This window comes from Chamaea fasciata, unplaced genomic scaffold, assembly GCF_029207755.1.
Source record: "Chamaea fasciata isolate MVZ Bird 193981 ecotype frontalis unplaced genomic scaffold, bChaFas1.0.hap1 SCAF_4, whole genome shotgun sequence".
NCBI classification, from domain to species: domain Eukaryota; kingdom Metazoa; phylum Chordata; class Aves; order Passeriformes; family Sylviidae; genus Chamaea; species Chamaea fasciata.
Genome location: NW_027094089.1, coordinates 75,382,734 through 75,401,800, shown reverse-complemented (window position 1 = coordinate 75,401,800; position 19,067 = coordinate 75,382,734). Strand labels below are relative to the sequence as shown.

The window sequence follows — 19,067 nt, the reverse complement described above, 5'->3', positions numbered from 1 at the left end:
CCCAGCGATGGGAGTACGTGTGCACGTGTGTGATGGACGGGCGGGACGCTGAGTCCGCAGATATGACACTGGCATTAACTGGGATATTCCCTATGGAACAGCACCCTCCGCCCTGCTCCATGTGCCGCCAGCGGGCATCGGGGCGGGTAGGCTGGGTTCCGGGGCGGGCAGGACGGGCTCTGGGGCGCGCAGGACGGGCACAGGGCCTCGCACGCACTGCCGAGGATGTGCGCGACGGCTGCCGCCGGCGGGGGTACCGGTCCCGGTGCGGTGCCGGTCCCGGTCCGTGCGTGGAGCGCGGTGCCGGTATGGTCCCAGTCCTGGTGCCGTTGCCGGTGAACTCCCAGTTCCGTGCCGGTCCCATTCCCAGTCCCATTCTCGGAACCGGTGCGGAGCGGCCGCGCGGGGCGGTCGTGGCGGGGGGCGGGGGCGGGCGGCGGTCCCGGTGCCGTCCCGGTGCCGTCCCAATGCCGGTGTCGGTGCCGGAGCGGCCGCGAGGGGCGGTCCCGGCGGGGAGGTGGGCTGGTCCTGGTGCTGTCCCGGTCCCGGTGTCGGAGCGGGCGCGCGGGGCGGTCCCGGCGGGGGCGGGGCCGTGAAGGGGCGCGGCCGCGGTGGGGCCGGGCGCGGGGGCTGCCGGGAAGGGCCGTGGGCAGCGGCGGGCGATGGCGGCGGCGCGGGTTCCCCCGCGGCGGCGGCGGCGGCGGCTGCGGCGGCTCTGAGCGGGGCGGCGGCGGCGATGCGCGGCGCTCCCGGCGACGATGGAGGACCGGTCGCACAAGGTGCTGCTGGCGCTGGTGATGCTCTTCCTCTTCGCCGTGATCGTGCTGCAGTACGTCTGCCCGGGCACCGAGTGCCAGCTCCTGCGGCTCCGCGCCCTCAGCCCCGCCGCCGCCGCCGACCCGTACCGGGCGGAGGACGAGACGCCGGCGCGTTTCGTTCCCCGTTTCAATTTCTCCGCCGACGACTTGCTGCGGCGGGTGGACTTCAACATCAAGGGGGACGACCTGATCGTGTTCCTGCACATCCAGAAGACGGGCGGCACCACCTTCGGAAGGCACCTGGTCCGCAACATCCAACTGGAGCAGCCCTGCGAGTGCCGCGCCGGGCAGAAGAAGTGCACCTGCCACCGGCCCGGCAAGCGGGAGACCTGGCTCTTCTCCCGCTTCTCCACCGGCTGGAGCTGCGGGCTGCACGCCGACTGGACCGAGCTCACCAACTGCGTGCCCTCCGTGGTGGACAGCAAGAAGGAGGTGCGGCTCCGGCCCTCCAGGTGAGGCCGTGCCCCGGGGGGGCTCCCCGTGGACCGCGGTCCCTCCCCGGTCTGCGGCGGCGGCGGGACGGGCGATGGCCCGCGGGGCGCAGCCGTGGCGGGGATGCTGCGGCGGCGGCGGAGGAGGAGGAGGGAGGGGGAGCGCGCTGTGACCCGAGCATCCCGGCACGGAGCGGGTGGCACCTCCGGGAGCCGCACCGGCCCGGGGCCACCGCGGTGGATGCAGCGTGCCCCGAGCTAAACCTGCCCCGCTCCGCCGGCAGGGAGGGGATGGAAGTGATGTCCCGCCGGCTGTCGCGGTTGTGACCGCTGGTGGGGAGAGGCCGGGGGTGATGAGCCCGGTGACACGGGAACAGGCCTGGTAGCCCCGCAGCTTGGGGACCCCCGGAGCGGCTCTCCCAGGGGAGAGGGTGCTTGGGCTGCCTGGGAGCTTCCCCCGGAGCTTTTCCATCTTTGGCTGTACAGAGCTCCTGCAGCTCCAGTGTACGCCAAGAGTTAGTCTTGGTTTTGGGAGTGTTGGTGAGCTGCTGTATCTTCTTGGTACCTGAAGTTTGGCTTCAGGATGGCGGCCTTGCAAAATAAAGGTTACTGTTATGGCAGAGTTACTTGCAAATAATTGTATTGTTCTTCAGCCCTAACCTTGATTATTTTGTGCTTGCATTTTGAATTTTTGTGGCACTGCTTTCTCTTCATCCCTGGATCTTCTTTGGAAGTTGCCAATATTCCTTGACCATAGCAAGGGGGGTGCCTAAAAGTTGCCCCTGTCTTTCAGGAGCCCAGCTGACTTTTCCTCCTGAGCAGTGAGGATGTGCTTCCTCCGCTCCCAGAGCTCTTTGATCAGAGCCCACCCTCGGTTGTAACTGACTCAGGAGCTCGTCTGTGGCTGTGCATGCAGCTGTACCATGTAGCAGAACTGCTCAGGTTTTCAATTCCTTTCCCCCGTCTTTTGTGGGAAATTAGAAATTAGAGAATCACTCCTATTGCACTGTGAGACTAATGGCAGGTCCCTTTACAAAGAGGCTACTGTTATATATCATGCTATCTGAAGTCAAGTCTAAGCACAGATTCACTTGAAATACAAAGCAATTTCTTTCTAGAATTCCTTTTATATAGTGTGACACGACACTGCCATCTAGTAGAAAAATGCTTAGCATCATTATGGTCCTGTACCCAAGGAGCAGCTCTTCATCAGACTTTGCTATTGTGATTCCTGCTCTTTTGTCTTCCCTGCTGCTTTAAATTTTAATTTTCTAATTGTCTAATTTTTGTGACATCCCATTTGCTAACATCCGGACCAATTCCTTACCCTAGAGGTCTACTGACTTTCCAGTTTCGGGCTGCTGAGCCTTGCATAGTGTATTTTACCTGTTCTATAAACATGTTGTTTGTCAGCAGAAAGGTAAATCACATAACACGTGCTCTGTTTTGCTGTACCACTTCCAGTGATACATGTTTCTCTTTGCCCAGAGATGGGCCTGGTCTGCAAAGCTGTAGCTGTGGGTCAGGAATTTCCTTTCTTTCTCAAAGACAGGTCTGTCTGTGCTTGGTCTTAGCTGTGCCGTCCAGAAAAATGGGAGACTCCTTGTCCTGAACCCACCACCTGAGGGGGAAGGGAACATCAGGCTCAGAGAGCTGGGATTTGGCTGCAGCGTTTGGCTTTGTATTTTTTTCCCTTTGTTGGATACCAGACATGCTTTCCTGAGTTGGAATGGAAGCAGTGCGTGTACCTGCTCCGGAGTTCAGCGCGACAGTCCCTCATCCTATAAACAATGTACGCTGTCGCGGCTGACTTCTGAGAGGCCGCTAGGACTTGTGACTTGGGATTGAGGCCAGGAGAGAGGGAGGAGAATGAAGCTGTGATGATTTTCTGTTAGGTGGAGGTCTACTCTCTCAAAGCCTTCGAAATGATATTATACTTTTAATAACCTAATTACACAGCTTGCTGAATAGCTACAGTTGTTCTCCAAAAAGGTGTCTTGACAAGCAATTATTTGGACTGCAATTTCTAAATGTTTAAAAAATACAGGAAGAGAAGTTCTTGAATGAACAATAGTCCTTTCAAGTCTTTCTGCCCGTTTTAATACCTCGTCTTTAATTTTAGTTTGTGCTCTCAATTTAGCAGTGGTTCAGCTGACAACTAGTTAATTAGCTCCTCTGCCTACTGCCAGTAACAGACGAAGTCTAAGCCCTTTCTGGGCAGATAAAAGCTGCTTTCAGAGCAGCAGTAGTTGTGGGATGGGGGTGTCTAAGCTGGGAAGCCGTGCTGGCTCCAGGTGGGGTCAGCCTGGCTATTCCTGAACTGAGGTTTTTAGGGGGAAGCCTGATCATCCTGGGTTGTGTGCTGGTGGGAAGGGAAAGGAAGTCACTTCCCTGGTGTGCAAATCCTGAGAGAAGGGGGAGCAACCTGCAGGAGTGCAAGGCCCGTTTTGGGAGCATTGTGAGGGCAGGGAGAAGGATTCAGTTAGGAGCAGAGAATTTTCTTAAGTGAACCTTGGCTTGACAAGGGTGGGAATTCCTGCTTTTATAGTTGAGATGATTGAAAGGTGAGCCCTGTTGTGAGACTGATTTAAACTCCTTGGCAGCTGCATCAAGCAGTCTGTAGTTACTGTCTTGAGGCTGTGTAGCCTTGTCTGGAAATACCCAAATGTTCCTTCAAACCTTTTAGCTTGCGCCTATGTGTGATTACTTTGCAGAGGTGTTTGTCTTCTTGGGCGTGGCGAGTCTACTTGTCAGATTGCTGGTTACATAGGCTGGTCTCTAGGGGCCTTTTGTTTTGTTTAAAAGTTGAGTCTTTGTTAGTCTGTCCTGGACTGTGCAATACTCAGCACCAGGTACAGAGCATCTCTGTGGTAAGATGTGATGAGATCAGCCTGGAGGGTGAACACATGGGGAACCTTGCTGTCTGCAGCAGTCATCCTGTAGTATGTTCTCTTAATTCTGTTAGTAGTCTGCCTCTGTTTTCCCTGGGAATTGCAGGTTTGGAGTGCAGATTCCTTCACTGGAGCAGTAGAAGTACTCAGGATGGCTGTTGTACTTTAACACAATCCTGAGGTGGGTTTAACAGCATGGTGCTTTCCTGTCTGTGAGCGTATAGGTTCCCAAAACTTCCTTTCCTTTGTAATGGTGGCTTGTGCTCATTAATAAGTAGCAAGCAGGTAAATAGATCTTCTCCTTCTTTGGTTCTTTCTTCTCCTGGGGGAACAGGTTCTCCGGGTGTGGGGGGAGGGATTTTTGGGTTTCTCTCCTTGCATCCCATTGGAGTGCGTGTTCTGTATGCTCTTGTTCCTATTTGTCTCCTGTTCCATCCGCCCTGCTCACCACGGCAGCATCCAGAAATCACAGTAAAAGGAAGGGGGAAGCTATAGGCAAAGTTGATGCTTTCAGTGCTCTGGATCTGCCACTTGGGAGGTGGGTGGAATGGGCCGATGGTGGTGGCAGAAAGGAGGGGATTGTCTCAGCTTCTTGGCACCAGTGGTGAGAAAGGAAAAATGTGCTTTTTCCTAGTCATGAGTGACTGACTTGGGTCACTTGATTGATTGTGGAAGCCTCAAAGCTTTTGGCACACTGAATGGAGGCAGCATCCAAAGTAACTGTGCATCACAGAACTGAGATTTCTCTCAGCTCTGGCTAATTATTATGGGAAGTGTCTACTGAAGTTGTCTATAGCAGTAAATCCAGTGGCACCACTGCAAGAAACAAAAGGCCTTGAGGTTAAACAGGAAACTGTAGTGAGACACAGGAGCAAATACAGGTACCAGCATTCTTAATTGGTGCCATGGCTTTGTCCCCTCGTTGGGTGAGAGATGTGGCTGTGGTTGAAGGTCAGGCTGTGTTTGATGTTCCTCCTGGGTAGCGTTAAAGGAAGGAGATGTTCCCTGTTGAAAGGAGAAGGAGCTTGTAGAACTGCCTCTGGAGCCAGGAAGTCTGAGATTGGAAGAAACTTCATGCTGCTGGTACAAGCCTGTTGGACCAGGCTGGTGCCTGCTGTCTTTCGGGAGGCCTGATGTTGACACCAGGTTGTGATGTGGGACAGAAGCCGCTGGCAATCCATGGGTGTTCTTTTCCTGTCCCTGCGTGTTAGTGCAACCCTTCCAAGTTGAGTCTCACAAAAATCTGAAAAAAGAAGGTTAAAACATTTCCTAGCAAACTGGAAACGCTTACAGTGTGTGTCTCTGTTGGCCAAACAGATTAATCCACATGGTCTTGAAAATATGGAATCATCTACTCTGAGGTCTGCAGTACTGGGTCTGACTGTGGTGGGGTTAGTTTAGTTTTTAGTTCTCCCCACAGTGAGTTTTTGTCATGGTGCTGTGTGTAGGTAGCTACAAAGGTGTTGGTAACAATTTCCCAGTAAACTGCTTTGGTGTGGAGGAGGAAAACCGTCATGTAGCACTGCCAGGGAGAGAAAAGTCACTCGTGGGTTTGGTTCTTAGCAGCTGTTGAGTGTGCCTCTCTGTACTGCAGGGGTGTTATATAGCTGTGCGAGTGGATGAGCTCCATGGTTCACCTGTGGTGGTGGAAGTTGGGGAATAATTAAGCCCCATATATCAGCACTAACCCCCTTGTAGGCAGAAGAGATGCTTTAGGGTCCTGTGGCACCCCAAGGCTTTGGGTGGATAATGCAGGCTAGGGCAGGAGGTGTACAGTTTAAAACCTCTGGAGCTGGTGGAGCAGACACCATTTCCAAGGATAGAGTCCCACAGTGGTGGGACTGCTGCTTTCAGGGTGAAGCCTGTGGGGCTACTCGGGGAGAGAGGGGACCAGCACAGCTGAGCTGGAGACTGTGGGCAAGCAGATGGTGTGACCTGCTGTAACTTGGGCTCTGGCCAGAGCACCAAGAGGGTGCCTGCCTGCCCTTGAAATACACATCACTGAAACGCCCGGGAAAAAACTGGGCAACAATTATAAAGCAGAAAAAACCAAAAAAACCCCAAACAAACCAAAACCAAAAAACACCCCCCCCAAAAAAAAAACCAAAACCAAACAAACCCAAACAAAACAAACAAACAAACAAAAAGACCCAAACGAAAACAACAAACCACCAAGAACACCAAACCAAAAAAACCCCAAAACAAACAAACAACCCCCCCCCAAAAAAAAAACCAACAACAAAAAAAACCCCCAACCAACCAAAAACCAGAGCTTTTGCAGAGATGCCAGCAGGCCTGAGTGACTCTGAGCCGCTTCATTGATCAGCAAGATTTCCTAATGACCCTGCTTGTTTCAGCCTGACGGTTGCAGGATGGGATTTGCATTGAATACTACCTTGCCACCCGCAAACGTGCACCTCCAGCAGCTGAATTTTCCTGCATGCACCTGTTGGGACCAAAGCAGTAGGAGCAGTGGACTAGCCCACAGAGTGAAAAAGGGCTTTTGAGGGGTAGGACAAGGGATTATTTTCATAAATACAAGTGTCTCCTTCAGCTAATCCCATTACAAGGCCTGACCTTGAAAGGCTTGGTTATAAACTTAAGTTCATGGATTTTTTAGGTTTGGACTATAGGACGTGTAAAGCTCTCTAAATTGGTATTGGTGGTTTTGCAGATAAAGTGTTGGACTTCTAAAAGGGATTAAAAAATAATTTTTCGTATTAGGTCTCTTCAGTTCTCCTCTAAGTCTTTAATGAAGTGCAAATTGACTTTAAGTTATTTGAAAGTATATTATTCCTACTGCCTTTTACTTTAAATTTGGAGAACTTCTTGTGGCTAGAGAGAAACATTAATTGCAGAAGTAAACCCCAGTAGAGCAAGTCATGAGGCACAGGTGTTATACCTTGAATTGTTTATTCCATATGTTATCTGAGTTGGTCCTAAAGAAGGCAGTAGGAATTTGAATGCTGTAGCATGGTGGTGTTGTACTAAGACATAGTTACTTTTTATTAAAAAGGTACCTTTCTGCTAATTTTCCTTTTGGTATTTATAAATTTGAAATTAAACTATAAATAAATGCTTCAACAGTATTAAAATAGACACAGATTGTGCCTTGTGATCCCTCTTGATAACTTTATAACCTTGAATAAAGGTTATCAAAGGCGCTTGGAAGTCAGGCATTACCAATAAGTTATTTTTATTAAAAGACAGATTTTTAAGTTTAGCAAGTCGAGCGTTGGTTCTGAGACGTATTAACTGAGATTAATTTGTGCTTCATTTATTTAATCTGAATTGTCAGGAATCATGTTCTCTACTGATGTAAATGTCGGCAAAAAGGACTTATTAGTAGATTTGATTGCTTTTTAAATTTAACTAGCAGAGATGCACTGGCATGCCTAAGAGAATTGGTCTGTTTCTGTGAACAGTTCAGTGCCTAATGAATCACTTCAATGTACTTTTCTGAAGGAAAGCAGAGCAATTTAAATGTGCAATGCATTGATTTACCTCAAATGGATTAGGCCTCTGTGTGCAATCCTTTGCATTAATTTACTTTCTCCACAACTGTAATAATAAAGGCAGCATTTCTGTATGGCATTGGCCCAAATTAGCTCACGTTACTTGCTAGAAAGCAAAAATAATTAATATGTGGCTGAAAATGGGATGTTGGAATAGATCTTTCTGAGAAGAGACAGGCTTTGGGAAGTGCAGCAGGGTCCAGGTTGCCTCTGGGAGCCGTGCCAAGGGCAGGACAACTGGGCTGGATGGAACCCATGTCAGATGAACCTTGTGTCAACGGTTTTCTTGACATTTTTATGAAAAAGAAAAAAAAGTATTTGTGATTTGGTGCTACTCTAAGAGATTTCGGTGATGTGGACAGGTGTATCTTCTTTAAATTACTGAAGAAATAATGCAAAAACTTGTACCTCCAGCATATTCAGCTTATTTTATTCCTGCACATAACTTTTCAGTCATCTCTTCCCCTCCCATAAGCTCAACCTTTTGAGCAGCCAAGCTGCCAGGGCACAAAACTCTGGGCAATTCCTTTTTTAACCACTTTGCTGCAGCGAGGATGCCTGGGCTTTGTTTCACTCTGCAGGGAGTACTGTGGGCAAGCAGCCCTCAGCCATTTTTGGAAGTACCCTTGTAGGCTCCTTACATACTTGTGAGGATTAATCTCCCTTTTCCCTTCTCAATCAGTTAATTCCCATTGCTGGATAGCTGCCTGCCCAGACGTAAATATGCAGGGAAGCAAAGTGGTGGAGCATCCCCAGCTGCTGCCTTTGTCCCTAGGGAGCCTGGTTCCTTGCTCCCAGTTTGGGGATGGACTTCTCACCCGAACAGTGCCTGAGTCCGTAGCATCTTGGATGGAAGCAAAGCTGTCCAGGACAGGAGATGGGACTCTCTTTTTCGATGGGATGAAGGAGGCAGCATGGTGACTGGGATGGGGGGAAAACATGATTCCTGCCTTCCTCCTCCTCTTCTTCCTTGGCAGCTGGCAAACGTGGAGTATTGTTTGTGATTGACTTGCTGGTGCTGGCAATTGTACATTGTGTTCTGGGACTAATAGGGTAGCGCCGAATTATTCAGGCGTTATTGAAACGAATCACATTTGTGATGAGTAATAAGTAGGAGACTTTGGTATTTATGAATAATTAACATGGTAAAGTTTTTCTTAGACGTGAAGAAATGATTTAATTTGTACTGTGAGCACTCTGTAAAATTAATGAAAGATAATTGCATTTGCTAATGTGAGACTAAGAAGCCAAAGCAATCTATTCTTTTGCATTTAAGTTCATATTGCTGATGTAAACAGCCAATGTAGAATTCCTTTAATATGTTTTCTTTGGGTGGAACCTGTGTTTAACATCGAATGGGATGGGTTTTGTGGAAATAGAAAGTCCAAACACTTAATTTGCTGTTGCCTTTTCCTTCCGCTCCCATATATTTGGGTGGATAGTGGATATATGCATATAACAAGATAGTATTTTTGAATAAGTGGCAATTAGGACCATCTTTTTTCTTCTTCCCTGACTTTAGCCTTTTTTCCTCAGCTGTTCATGCTTTTAAAGACAGAATCCATTTAAGCTATTATATACAGCTTTGAGTGAAATCTCCTCTTTTTTAGTCTGAAAAAAATCATTAGTCTTTAGAGGACTATAAATCATAAGATCCATTAGGGGTGAGACTCAAATCGTGTTACTTCTTGCTTCTCAGCTGCTTATCCAACTCTGAAGGAGCCAAACTTTTGATGTAATATAACTAAATATATGCGGCTACGAGGGAGATAATCTTGCGGCATAAATGATTTTGCACATCTCCATAAAGGCATGAAGAAGAGTATGCCTTTCATGAGATCCTTGTAGCAAATGCTCCTAATTTCCCATAATCAGAAGGATTGTGCAGTTTTGATGCTCTTAGAGGTCCGAGTAGCTGGAAGATCAATTCTGCCATAGCTCCATTTTCCCTGGCCAAGTTAAAACATTGCAAGGCTCCCAGCAATGGCAGTCTGCTCATTCTGTGTGCTGTTTGAACTGTGAGATCCTTCGGCAGATGCCCAAATCGAGTGACTAAAACATTCTCTGCTGCTGATTATTTTCTCCAGCCTTCCTTGGGTTCACAGAAAAGCAACTATTTTAGCCCCCCTGTTCAATAAAACAATGTTTCCTTGGTCAGAGCCAGAGAAGCTGCTTTTGAGAGTGTCTTTTTCAGGGTAACTGAGGGGAGAGCATTTCCTTTTGCCTGTGGGAAAATTAGTCCCTGGAGCAATCCCAAGCCATTCTGAGGTTGCAAGTTTTTTTGTTGTGGATTCAGAGAAAGTTATTTGGAATAAGCTTGTGTCCTGCTTAAGCAAAATCTCCTAGATACTAACCTTTTTTTTTTTTTTTTTTTTTTTTTTTGCCAGCAGGTAATTCATCTTGATAGTGAAGGTGCTGTGGGGGTTCTCCTCCCCGTGGAGGACTTAAGTGGGGCTGGAGGTGGGAGGAGGTGTCTGTTCCTGCAACATTTCCAGAAGAACAGCAGTTTTTGTCCCTCCCGGAACTAATTCCACCAACTGTAGAAGAGGAGGAAGACGGCTGTGTGGCTTCTGCCTTTCACAGAGCTGTTTCTTTTTCTATGGGGGTGTTGGGTCTAATCAGAGCAGTTGGTAGCACAGAGAAGGGAGAAGACAAAAGCGCTCAAGGAAGTGTCAGACACAACAGGATGTGCTTGCTGGATGGAGCTGAGTGACTTGCAGAAACATAAATGGCATAAATTAGTCTTTAACTCCTTTAATTCTTGCTTGCTGCAAGTCAGTCTTGCTTATAAGAGAAAAAGCTTGTTGTTGGCATGGTCATCCCATTTTCTCTATTTCTAAGTGCACATCGTTAGCCAAAACTTCAGTAGGTTTGGGTTCTTTACTTTGGTGATTTTCAGTAACTTTAGGTCTTTAGGTCAATAAACTGCGGGGTAGAATTTTTGCTTTCAAATGCAACTGACTATAAGGGTCAGTTGTTTGGCTTTCAGGTGGCATGTTGCTGCTGGGGTCTGTGTGCTAAATTCTGGTCTGCATGAAAGAAAAGTGTTACATAAACATGAGAGTGGGATTTGAGAAGCCAGAACATTATACCTGGGATGAGTCCTGTCTTCATCACCAAGTCTGTCATCTCCGGTCAGCCACTGCCTTGTCTGTAATTCAGCTCTTTGCATGAGGATATCTTTCCATCTGTACATAGCTTAGAGAATGTTGGATCTCCTAGCCTAACTGCATGTAGCAGCTTTGCTGCCTATGTGTGACTAGTTCTAGGTAGAGGCACTGGAAATATCTATTTGTGTTCAGTTTGAATTTAGGGAAGCTGTAGTGTTGGAATATAAAACCAATGCGCTGTAGTGACAGGTGACTCCAGCCTGCCATGTATGTGCTGGTGTCCTGGGAGGGTTGTGGTGTTCCTTCCCTTCTCAGAAAGGTAAGAGGGAAGCTCCATGTCCACATGTCTGCTGGTATGGGTTCACACCACTCAGTGCTTCAGACCTCTTGCATGATCTTGTTTTCCCCCCTTGTCATGGATGAAGCAGTGTACAACTTTGGTCTTTGAAAGGAACAACTTAGGAAGATCCTAATCTTGCAGTTGTCCTAAAGTAAGATCTGATCATGCTCTAAAGGTGTGGTTGTGATTCTGGTGCTCTGGCTGAAGGGTGCTGCGAAAAAAGCCAGGACCTGCCCTCCGGACAGGGGACTTTGGGTATCTGACACCAGATGTCCTGTCCAAAGTCAGTAGGAATGAAACTGTTGTGCTTCAAGCTGTTGCTTTGTCTGGTGGCTGTCAAGGCTGCAGCTGCTCAGAGTAGAGGGGACTAGGCCATTAGAAGGCACAGTGCTAGCAGAGACTTAGGAGAAACTTCAGTTCCTTGATACGAGATTTCCTTCAGAAGTCAGTTCCTTGTATCTCTTAAACTCTTTTAATTTGCAAAACTATCCTGTATTGCCATTTAAGTCAGTCCTACTTCAGATAGACCCCAGGTGAGTGCATAAACATAGCTAATGGATTTTGCAAAGTAGGGTTATGAAAGCCTTTTTTCATCCCATTTCCAGAGAAGAGGCAGAAAACAAATGAAAAGAGTAGTTGCACCTGCAGCTGCTTTTCCTGAGATGAGCCAGCCTTCTACTGGCTCACTTTCCATGCTGATAGTTGCATTTTGGATGTCAGCAGTGTTCTGGATTGGAACACAAGCACTCTCAGAATTTTATGGATAGAGACCACTTGCTTACTGAGTTAGATTTATGGGGTAGTGCTGATAATACCTGCTGGAGATTGGAGCTCACAGTTTGCTAGCAGTGATGTGGAACAGCTGAACAAGAGGGCAGTGGCTAGGGCTGTTTTGACTGGGGAACAGTTCTGCAAGCTGCTTTATCCCCCAGTATTTTGTGGCATAGTTAACATGCAAGAAGAAATTGCAGTTTTGCTAGAAATACAGTCAGCAGAAAATACTACACAGGAAATGTGTTAGCATTGCCCTGTGTTTTGAATTACTGAGCTATTTTGTTGCTTCCAAAGATGAAAGTATGTTAATAACTATCGTCTGTGAGCATGGCTAATTGCATTTGGCCTGGGGTTTGGTACAATACAGCTTTTGGAAAAATCTGCCATAAATATTTTTAAATTTATTTATTTATTGGGACATTTAAGTGAAGGCATGTAGTGGTGCTGATGTTTCTGGAGATGGGATCAGAAGGAGGTTGTGCATCACTAGGTTTAAGAGGCACACAAACTACCTCTTGTCAAACCTGAACTCTGTTGTGTTAACCAAAGTACTTAAATGTTAAAATTTATTGCTCAGGGCTTTGCAGAATAGGGACCAGTAATATCAGCACGTTTTGTTGCCCTAGAGTGGCGAAGTTTTGTGCCCTGCAGGCTTGGGGTTCCACGTGTCGTCACTTGTGTGTGGGATGCCAGCTTTCCCCTGCTGTAATTCTTGCTATCTTGTACCTTGGGGCTGGTCAGTGCTGCAGCTGTGTGTCACCGAGACGAGCAGAGGGTGCAGGGTCTAGAGACTTGCTGAGACAAGTGAAAGTTGAGATTCCCTGTTACAGGACCCAAAGACTGGGGGAGCAGCTTGGGTAAGTTGATGCATCCCTGTGGTGTTGTCCATCCTGGCTGGTGTGTCAGCCTTGGGCTGGGGGCCTGGAAAACCAAAAGCAGCAGCTATTTCAGGCTCTGTCAAACAGCCAGGCCTCTGCAGGAGGAGGCCGTAGGAAGAGATGCCTTTCCTGGGCAGGTTTGTTTGAGGGTATAGGCGAAAATGGGAGTTTTACATCTCTTTTCCATCAGCATCTGAAAGAGCACACTAAAAATCCCAACTCTGTCTGACCTGAATCCAGACCTCCCGTCAGCCAATCCTTTTTATAAAATTGGTCAGTGTATCAGGCAGCCTAGAGAAAAAAAACACAGAAAGGACTTAGGAATAACGGAGCTTATGGTGAGATAAAAATTTCTCAGAGCCTGGATTATGGAAGGATCCGGTTATTTGTAAAATATATAAGCAGATTCTCTGGCTCGGCTGCAGAGGCTCAGCAGTTGTGCTGCAGGATTTGATTGTGTGTTTGGCCCATCCTGCTGCTCTCCCAGGTACAGCTGAGTCTGGAAATTTAGATTTAAGGCTGATGACAGCTTGTGTATTAAATGTTACAAATTAACTGTACTTAGGAAATTGCAATTACAGGTTTTTTAAAGGAATCTAAGGCTCGTTTCTTTCTTCTCTGAAGGGTTGGTTTTGCTGTTCCCATCATGCTATGTTATTTTTCTGGAATTAGCAGGACGTGTTTGCTTCTGCTTTTTCTCCTGTATTATCTGATTTCAGGAAGGTGAATTGCTTCCTGCAATAAACCTCTGTAATCATAGAAGAGTTATGGGTATAAAGTGCAGTATCATACTTTATTTTTTTCCCTTACAGTAAATGTATTTAATGTCTTATAAAATGGTCCATCAAGATAAGTAATATTCTGGTCTCTTTACTTGTGTGATTACAACTCTTTTAAAGGATATTTGTATGTGTCAGTACATATTGGAGTCCCAGTACTTTTAGTTGTTTATAGTGGGGGTTAGTTTGTTAAACCTGAGGTTTGTCATCTCGTGGTGATGGGCACTCAAGCTGAAATCTGATCATCAAGAGAAGGTAACACTATCTGTGAGGTGAGTTGCTCTTTTTTGGCAGCAGGTGTTACTAAAATGCTTTCCTGTGGCTTTCATGTGTTCGGCTTCCCAAGAACCTTATTGAGAACAGTTTTAGGGTGGGAACCTCATCTCCTCCCACCAAATACTTGGCAGACAGAAGTCACTGGACACGTGAGCATTTACAACAGGCTTGCCTATCTAGGACTATATCTTTTAAGGCGTGGCTAATAATTTTGATTACCACAGAGGACTGACTTAATTTCGTATGGAAAGGGGAAGCAGGCATCTGGTGCAATATAAAGGCAGGAATTGCAGTTCTGGGCTGCCAGAAGTCATCCCCTTTTTGTATTTGTGAAAGTTTGTGTTGGGCTCTGTTACAGGACTTGGGAGATATGCTTTCTTTAGGATTTAGGTTACTGTAGAATTTACAGAAGCTGAAGAGTACATTGTGTCCCAAGGGCATGACCTGTGCTAGAGTAAGTTATCCTAAAATCTGCAGTGTGATAGCTGCTGGGAGCCAGTCTTGGACATTTGGAGAAGTGAGGAGCAGAAGACAGACTTTTTAGCTCATGTGGATGACATCCTTTTATTTTGTGAGTGTTTTTTCTTCTTTGCTTGAGCAGCTGAGATGAAACATCCCTTTCTGTTAAGGACAAAAGCAAAATCCTTCACTTCAGTGCAGGTAGCAGGGCTGGGATATGCTGCAATCACTTGGCTTTGATCCTTGGTTGTGGTGTAGGAGTGCACAGTACAGTTCAGGAAAGTGTAGTGGTGAAGTGTTTTTAAGTCCCTGGTTTAGACTGACGCCTCTCTTGCTGGCCCAGAGTAAGATGAGATCACTCCAGACCTCAAGTGCTGTCCAGATCATTGGGGTCACCTGCAGCAGTCACATCCCAGCCACCTCTTCCTCACTGCCTGTTCCCCCTCCCAGATGCCCACCAGGCAGGGAGACTGGAGGAAAATTTTCTGGGAGGACTGTCAAAAAGTGGTCTGTTCCCCTCCCTGCTTGAAGACTGGGATTCTCTTATGGTCTTTTATTTTTTTACACAGCTTTCGTGTTAAATGAGCAGCCTTTTTGCAAGCTCCACCACTCCTTCAGCTGGGAGCAGGGTTTCTGCCTAGCAGAGATTTTGTGGTAAAATTTATTGTGCTGTACTTGAGCACTAACCTGAATGGGTTTTCTTCTTCTCTCTTTAAACAATTTTTTTTTTTTTTTTCCCCCCACTAATGGAAATTTTCAACTTGTCCTCTGCTTAAACACAGTTCAAGCTTTTCCAGGAAAATAGAATGGATCAGTAATGCTTCCCTCTTCTGCTTCTTGTATGCTTAGCTAACTATATTATTTTTATTGTGGTTTTGATTGGAAAAAGGCCTTTTTCTGGCATCATTTTAAGCATAAGAGAGGGCAGACAGGATCTCTAAGGTGGTGCCTTTCCCTCAGGAGCTATATTATCCCCAGACCTTCAGAATTTGGAAATCACAGCTTTAGGAAGAGGCTGAATCTGAGCAAGGACAGACAATTCTTACAGTATGTTGTTCTCCTGTGGACTGAGAGGTTTTCATTCAAATGATGTACAGGGATGGGCATCCAGGAGCACAGGATGACTCTGAGCTTACCCTTTGGCAGCAGCGAGAGGCAGCTTCCCTCCACAGCTCCCAGGCAGCCTCTTGGTGCTCCTAATTTCCTTTGCTGCCACTCATTCCCCTTGCAGATCCCAGCACTGTCCTAGAGGTTTGCTCTTGATTGTTTCACCTTTCACATAGACTCGATGCTCTCTAGATTGACGTCTTGAAGCATGGGTTTAAAAATCAAATAGCAAATGACTGCACTCCAGTGGATGTTATTGCACTAGACATTATGTTTCAGAAGTCACTGTGGTTAAGTGGAATATCTCTGGAATCTTGTTTTTATCAAGACATTTATGTTCCCATCTAATTTTTGTGGAGAGTCGTTTAGACGTTTTCCAGATTAGAGCATAATGGAACTGCTAGCTATAAATGTTCAGAGGAATCCATTACACATGCTGATTTAGTGGTTAGTCACAATTACTTTGGAGCTACAGTGTCAAATTTAACACCAACCTTCAAAATCACATATTGTGAAATCCGGTCATCATTCCTATGAGATGTTCCAGCCGCTCTGAGAAGAAAAGGACATTTTGTACAGCAAGATACAAAAGCGATTTGGAGGGGACAGGCTGATGGTGGAGGAGCAACTCGGTGCAAGAAGCAAATCAGCAGGCAGCTTTTCCCTGTTGAGTTTCAGCCTTTTTCTTTCTGCTTCACTGAAGTCCAGAGGACTGGTGGTGGCAGTGGGTTGGTGTACTTATTTCCATGTGTGGGAGGTGCAGGTGGAGGCAGTGACTGATGGAGCTGGAGCAGGGCTGTCCCGTGTGCTGCAAACCTGTCTCTCCTTCCTGGACCATTGCAGGGTGCAGAGTTCTGGCTGCTCCCAGACAGCAAAAGAGCTTGTCCCCTTGAGGTCAAGTCTGGTATTTCTGTTAAAGGTAGTGGAGGTGTTCCTGCAGGTTCTTTGGAGGCAGGCACCCTAGGCCATAGAGCTGTAGTTAACAATTAGAGTGAATCTTGCATAAGACAAATATCAACAGACATTTTCACTTACTGTAACTATGTTTAAGAGTGGGTTTAAAAATTAAATAGCATCTGCTTTAACCAAAGCCCTAGATGTAAGCTGTTGACTGTTTTGCTTTCGAAACGCCACCTTTTCCCTGAGACAACTTCCTGCTTGTTGCAGTTGGCTGCGTGTTCCTGCATCCCACAAATGGGAGTTGTATGCAGTGTCTTGAGCTGCACCTTCTATGACCTCCTGGGTAGGAATTATTGCTCTGAATTGAATGACCTGCATCTTGCTGGGTGTTGTTTGCTGAGGGGAGGCTTATGACCTGCAGGACTGCGTGTTTCCTTGCTTTCAGCTTATGAATTGAAAGCGAGTTCATCTGAAGGTGGTTGTAGCACTCTGTCTTGGGTTTTAAGCCAAGGGTAGAGGTGGTCAAAATGAAATTAACCTGAGATTTAGAGGATGAACAAGTAAATCCCATTGAATTTGGGCATGTTAGAGTCTCAGAACAATATTTATGTTAAGGGGTGAGCCTTAACAGTTGGGCATCCTGAAGCTCTTCGGTTGCTTTGTTGAACAGGAGTATTTGTTTCCGCAGTGGCTAATGCTGGAGATGCCCACAGGATACCTGAAAGTGCTTCACTGTCAGTAGTTTAATAGCAATGATATAATAGCACATTTAAAAAGAACATTATTTGGTATTGTTAAGACTTGGCCTTAGTTTAGAGTTTCTCCTTGATACCTGGAGAATATATTAAAATTCTGGGTTTGTGCAAGCTTGAAAGGGTCAGTACTCTGATCGATAGCTGAGTTTACTAGTAAAGCTTCCTAAACACATAGAAATTTTAAGCTATTTCAGGTCAGATCCCCCTTCTTACCAGTTTCCCAGACATTAGAACACTTTAGGACCTCTCTGACACACAGATCGTGTAACCCTTTCATTCTCTTGGGTTTAGAACATTACTTTTGTTCTTGAGCACAAGGTAAGCTTTTAGAAGAGGCAACGTTAGAGGACTTCAGTTCTGTGTTGAAGTTAAGGTTTCTGGGACTTAAGAGCAAGGTTGCAGTGAGTTTGAACTGCCTGGGGAAGGAGTTTGTACTGGCTGTTACGCCTCTGGCAGCTCATCCTCAGTTGCTCCTGGAGGCATCCAGAGAGCATTGAAAATGTCAAAGCAGATGCTGTGCCCTGGGGTGCTGCCAGGTCTGATCTTGATTTGATCTCCAGAGCTGCCTGGTCTGGCTGCTGTGGAGCCGAAATCTGCAGACTCCCCATTGAGTGTGCCCTGGACTTGGCAGGGATGGTGCTTTCATGGCCCAACTCACCCCTGTTAAAGACACTGGTGCTCATCCCATTGATTGCATGAAGATCTCCCTTCCCTGGAGAGGCTGCCTGCCAGGAAAGGAGATAATTCATGCCCTGCATCAGCTCTGTCTTAAATTGGTTGAAGAACAGCATCCGGTTAGCTTTAATGATAAGAGCTGGGATTTTGCAGTGTCAGCTCTTTTCCACGGGATTTGTGCTGGGACCACAAAACTCATAGGAGTTGTATGATGGGATGAGAGGTTAAAAGCCAGTGTAATAGCCACAAAATGCTCCAGCCTTACAAAGAAATGTCACTGCATCCTCCTTGGATACTTGTAATTAGTAATTCCTGATATGCCCTGGCTCTTTGGAGGAGTCTGCTGGGAGGGCAAGTCTGTGAGCTGTGCATGGCTGCCTGGTTAGGGCTGTTAAACCAGTGCTGTTTCTGACATCGTTCATTTTTAGAACTGGGTTTCCATGTCTTGGTTTGACTCTTATCATTAGCAATTTTCTTGTCTTCATTTTGAGGATGGGAGAGCACTTTGTGATCTCTGAAACATTCTGAAGTGCAGCAATGTATGGCAGTGACACTACATAAACCAGAACAATAGTATTGCTTTCTAAGTGTATTTTTTAAACTCTGTTTTCTCTTTAAAACTAATTTTTCTGGGCAACTCAACTGAGCATATGTATTATTGCTAACATTTTCTTAAAATCAGATCCAGTACATAGAGGTTTTTTACTGTTGCTTTTAGAGAACTAATTTCTTTTTTTCTTCCCCAGTAGACTTGTGTTCATCCTGCTCTCATGACTTTTTTCCTGTTTAATTGCTTTAGTATTGTATTGAGTTCTGCTTTCACTTTTTAATTGGCAATCGTATCGTGTCCATGGTGAAAGAGAGGGAATTTCACTGTGGAATTGAAGGCAGAGATTTGGACCACTGTGCTTTCACTTAATGAGGAAGGTACTTAGTACTTCTCTTCAAAGTGTACGTATTACACCAACAAGTGGTGTCTGCTTAAGTGAAGCCTATCAAATATCTAATAAACATTTAACGCTCTGTAAAGAATAATAAATTGGGGCATTGATAACAACTAACCAAGACTTTGTGCCACAGCACAGCCAAGGAGGAACCAGTGGTGCCAGTGTCACAGAAAGTGTGGGCTGACACGGGTGGTAAGGATGTGGGCAGAGGAGCCTTTGCTTCTCTGGCTCTCAGGTGGGTGAGTGAGAAGGGTGAGTCCAAGATGACTCCACCTGGGCTGATGGACAGCTCTGTGCCCTCCTCTGTGCTCATGGGCTTTGCATGGCAAGCTGGGCAGCCTCACCTTAGCACTGCAGTAAAATGGTATAGCTGAGATTATTTCAGGGTTAGAAATTTCTTCTTTCCTGTGGG

At 46.5% G+C, this 19,067-nt stretch overlaps 1 protein-coding gene across 1 annotated transcript in view; it reads left to right on the top strand.

Annotated features, from left to right (window-relative positions):
- The first annotated feature begins 672 nt into the window (after positions 1 to 672).
- HS6ST2 (heparan sulfate 6-O-sulfotransferase 2) overlaps positions 673 to 19,067 on the top strand; it is a 128,853-nt gene continuing 110,458 nt past the window's right edge. The window contains exon 1 of the mRNA XM_066182076.1: positions 673 to 1,270. Coding sequence (XP_066038173.1) covers positions 759 to 1,270 — 512 coding nt within the window. The 5' untranslated portion in view covers positions 673 to 758. The remainder of the gene's footprint in view (positions 1,271 to 19,067) is intronic.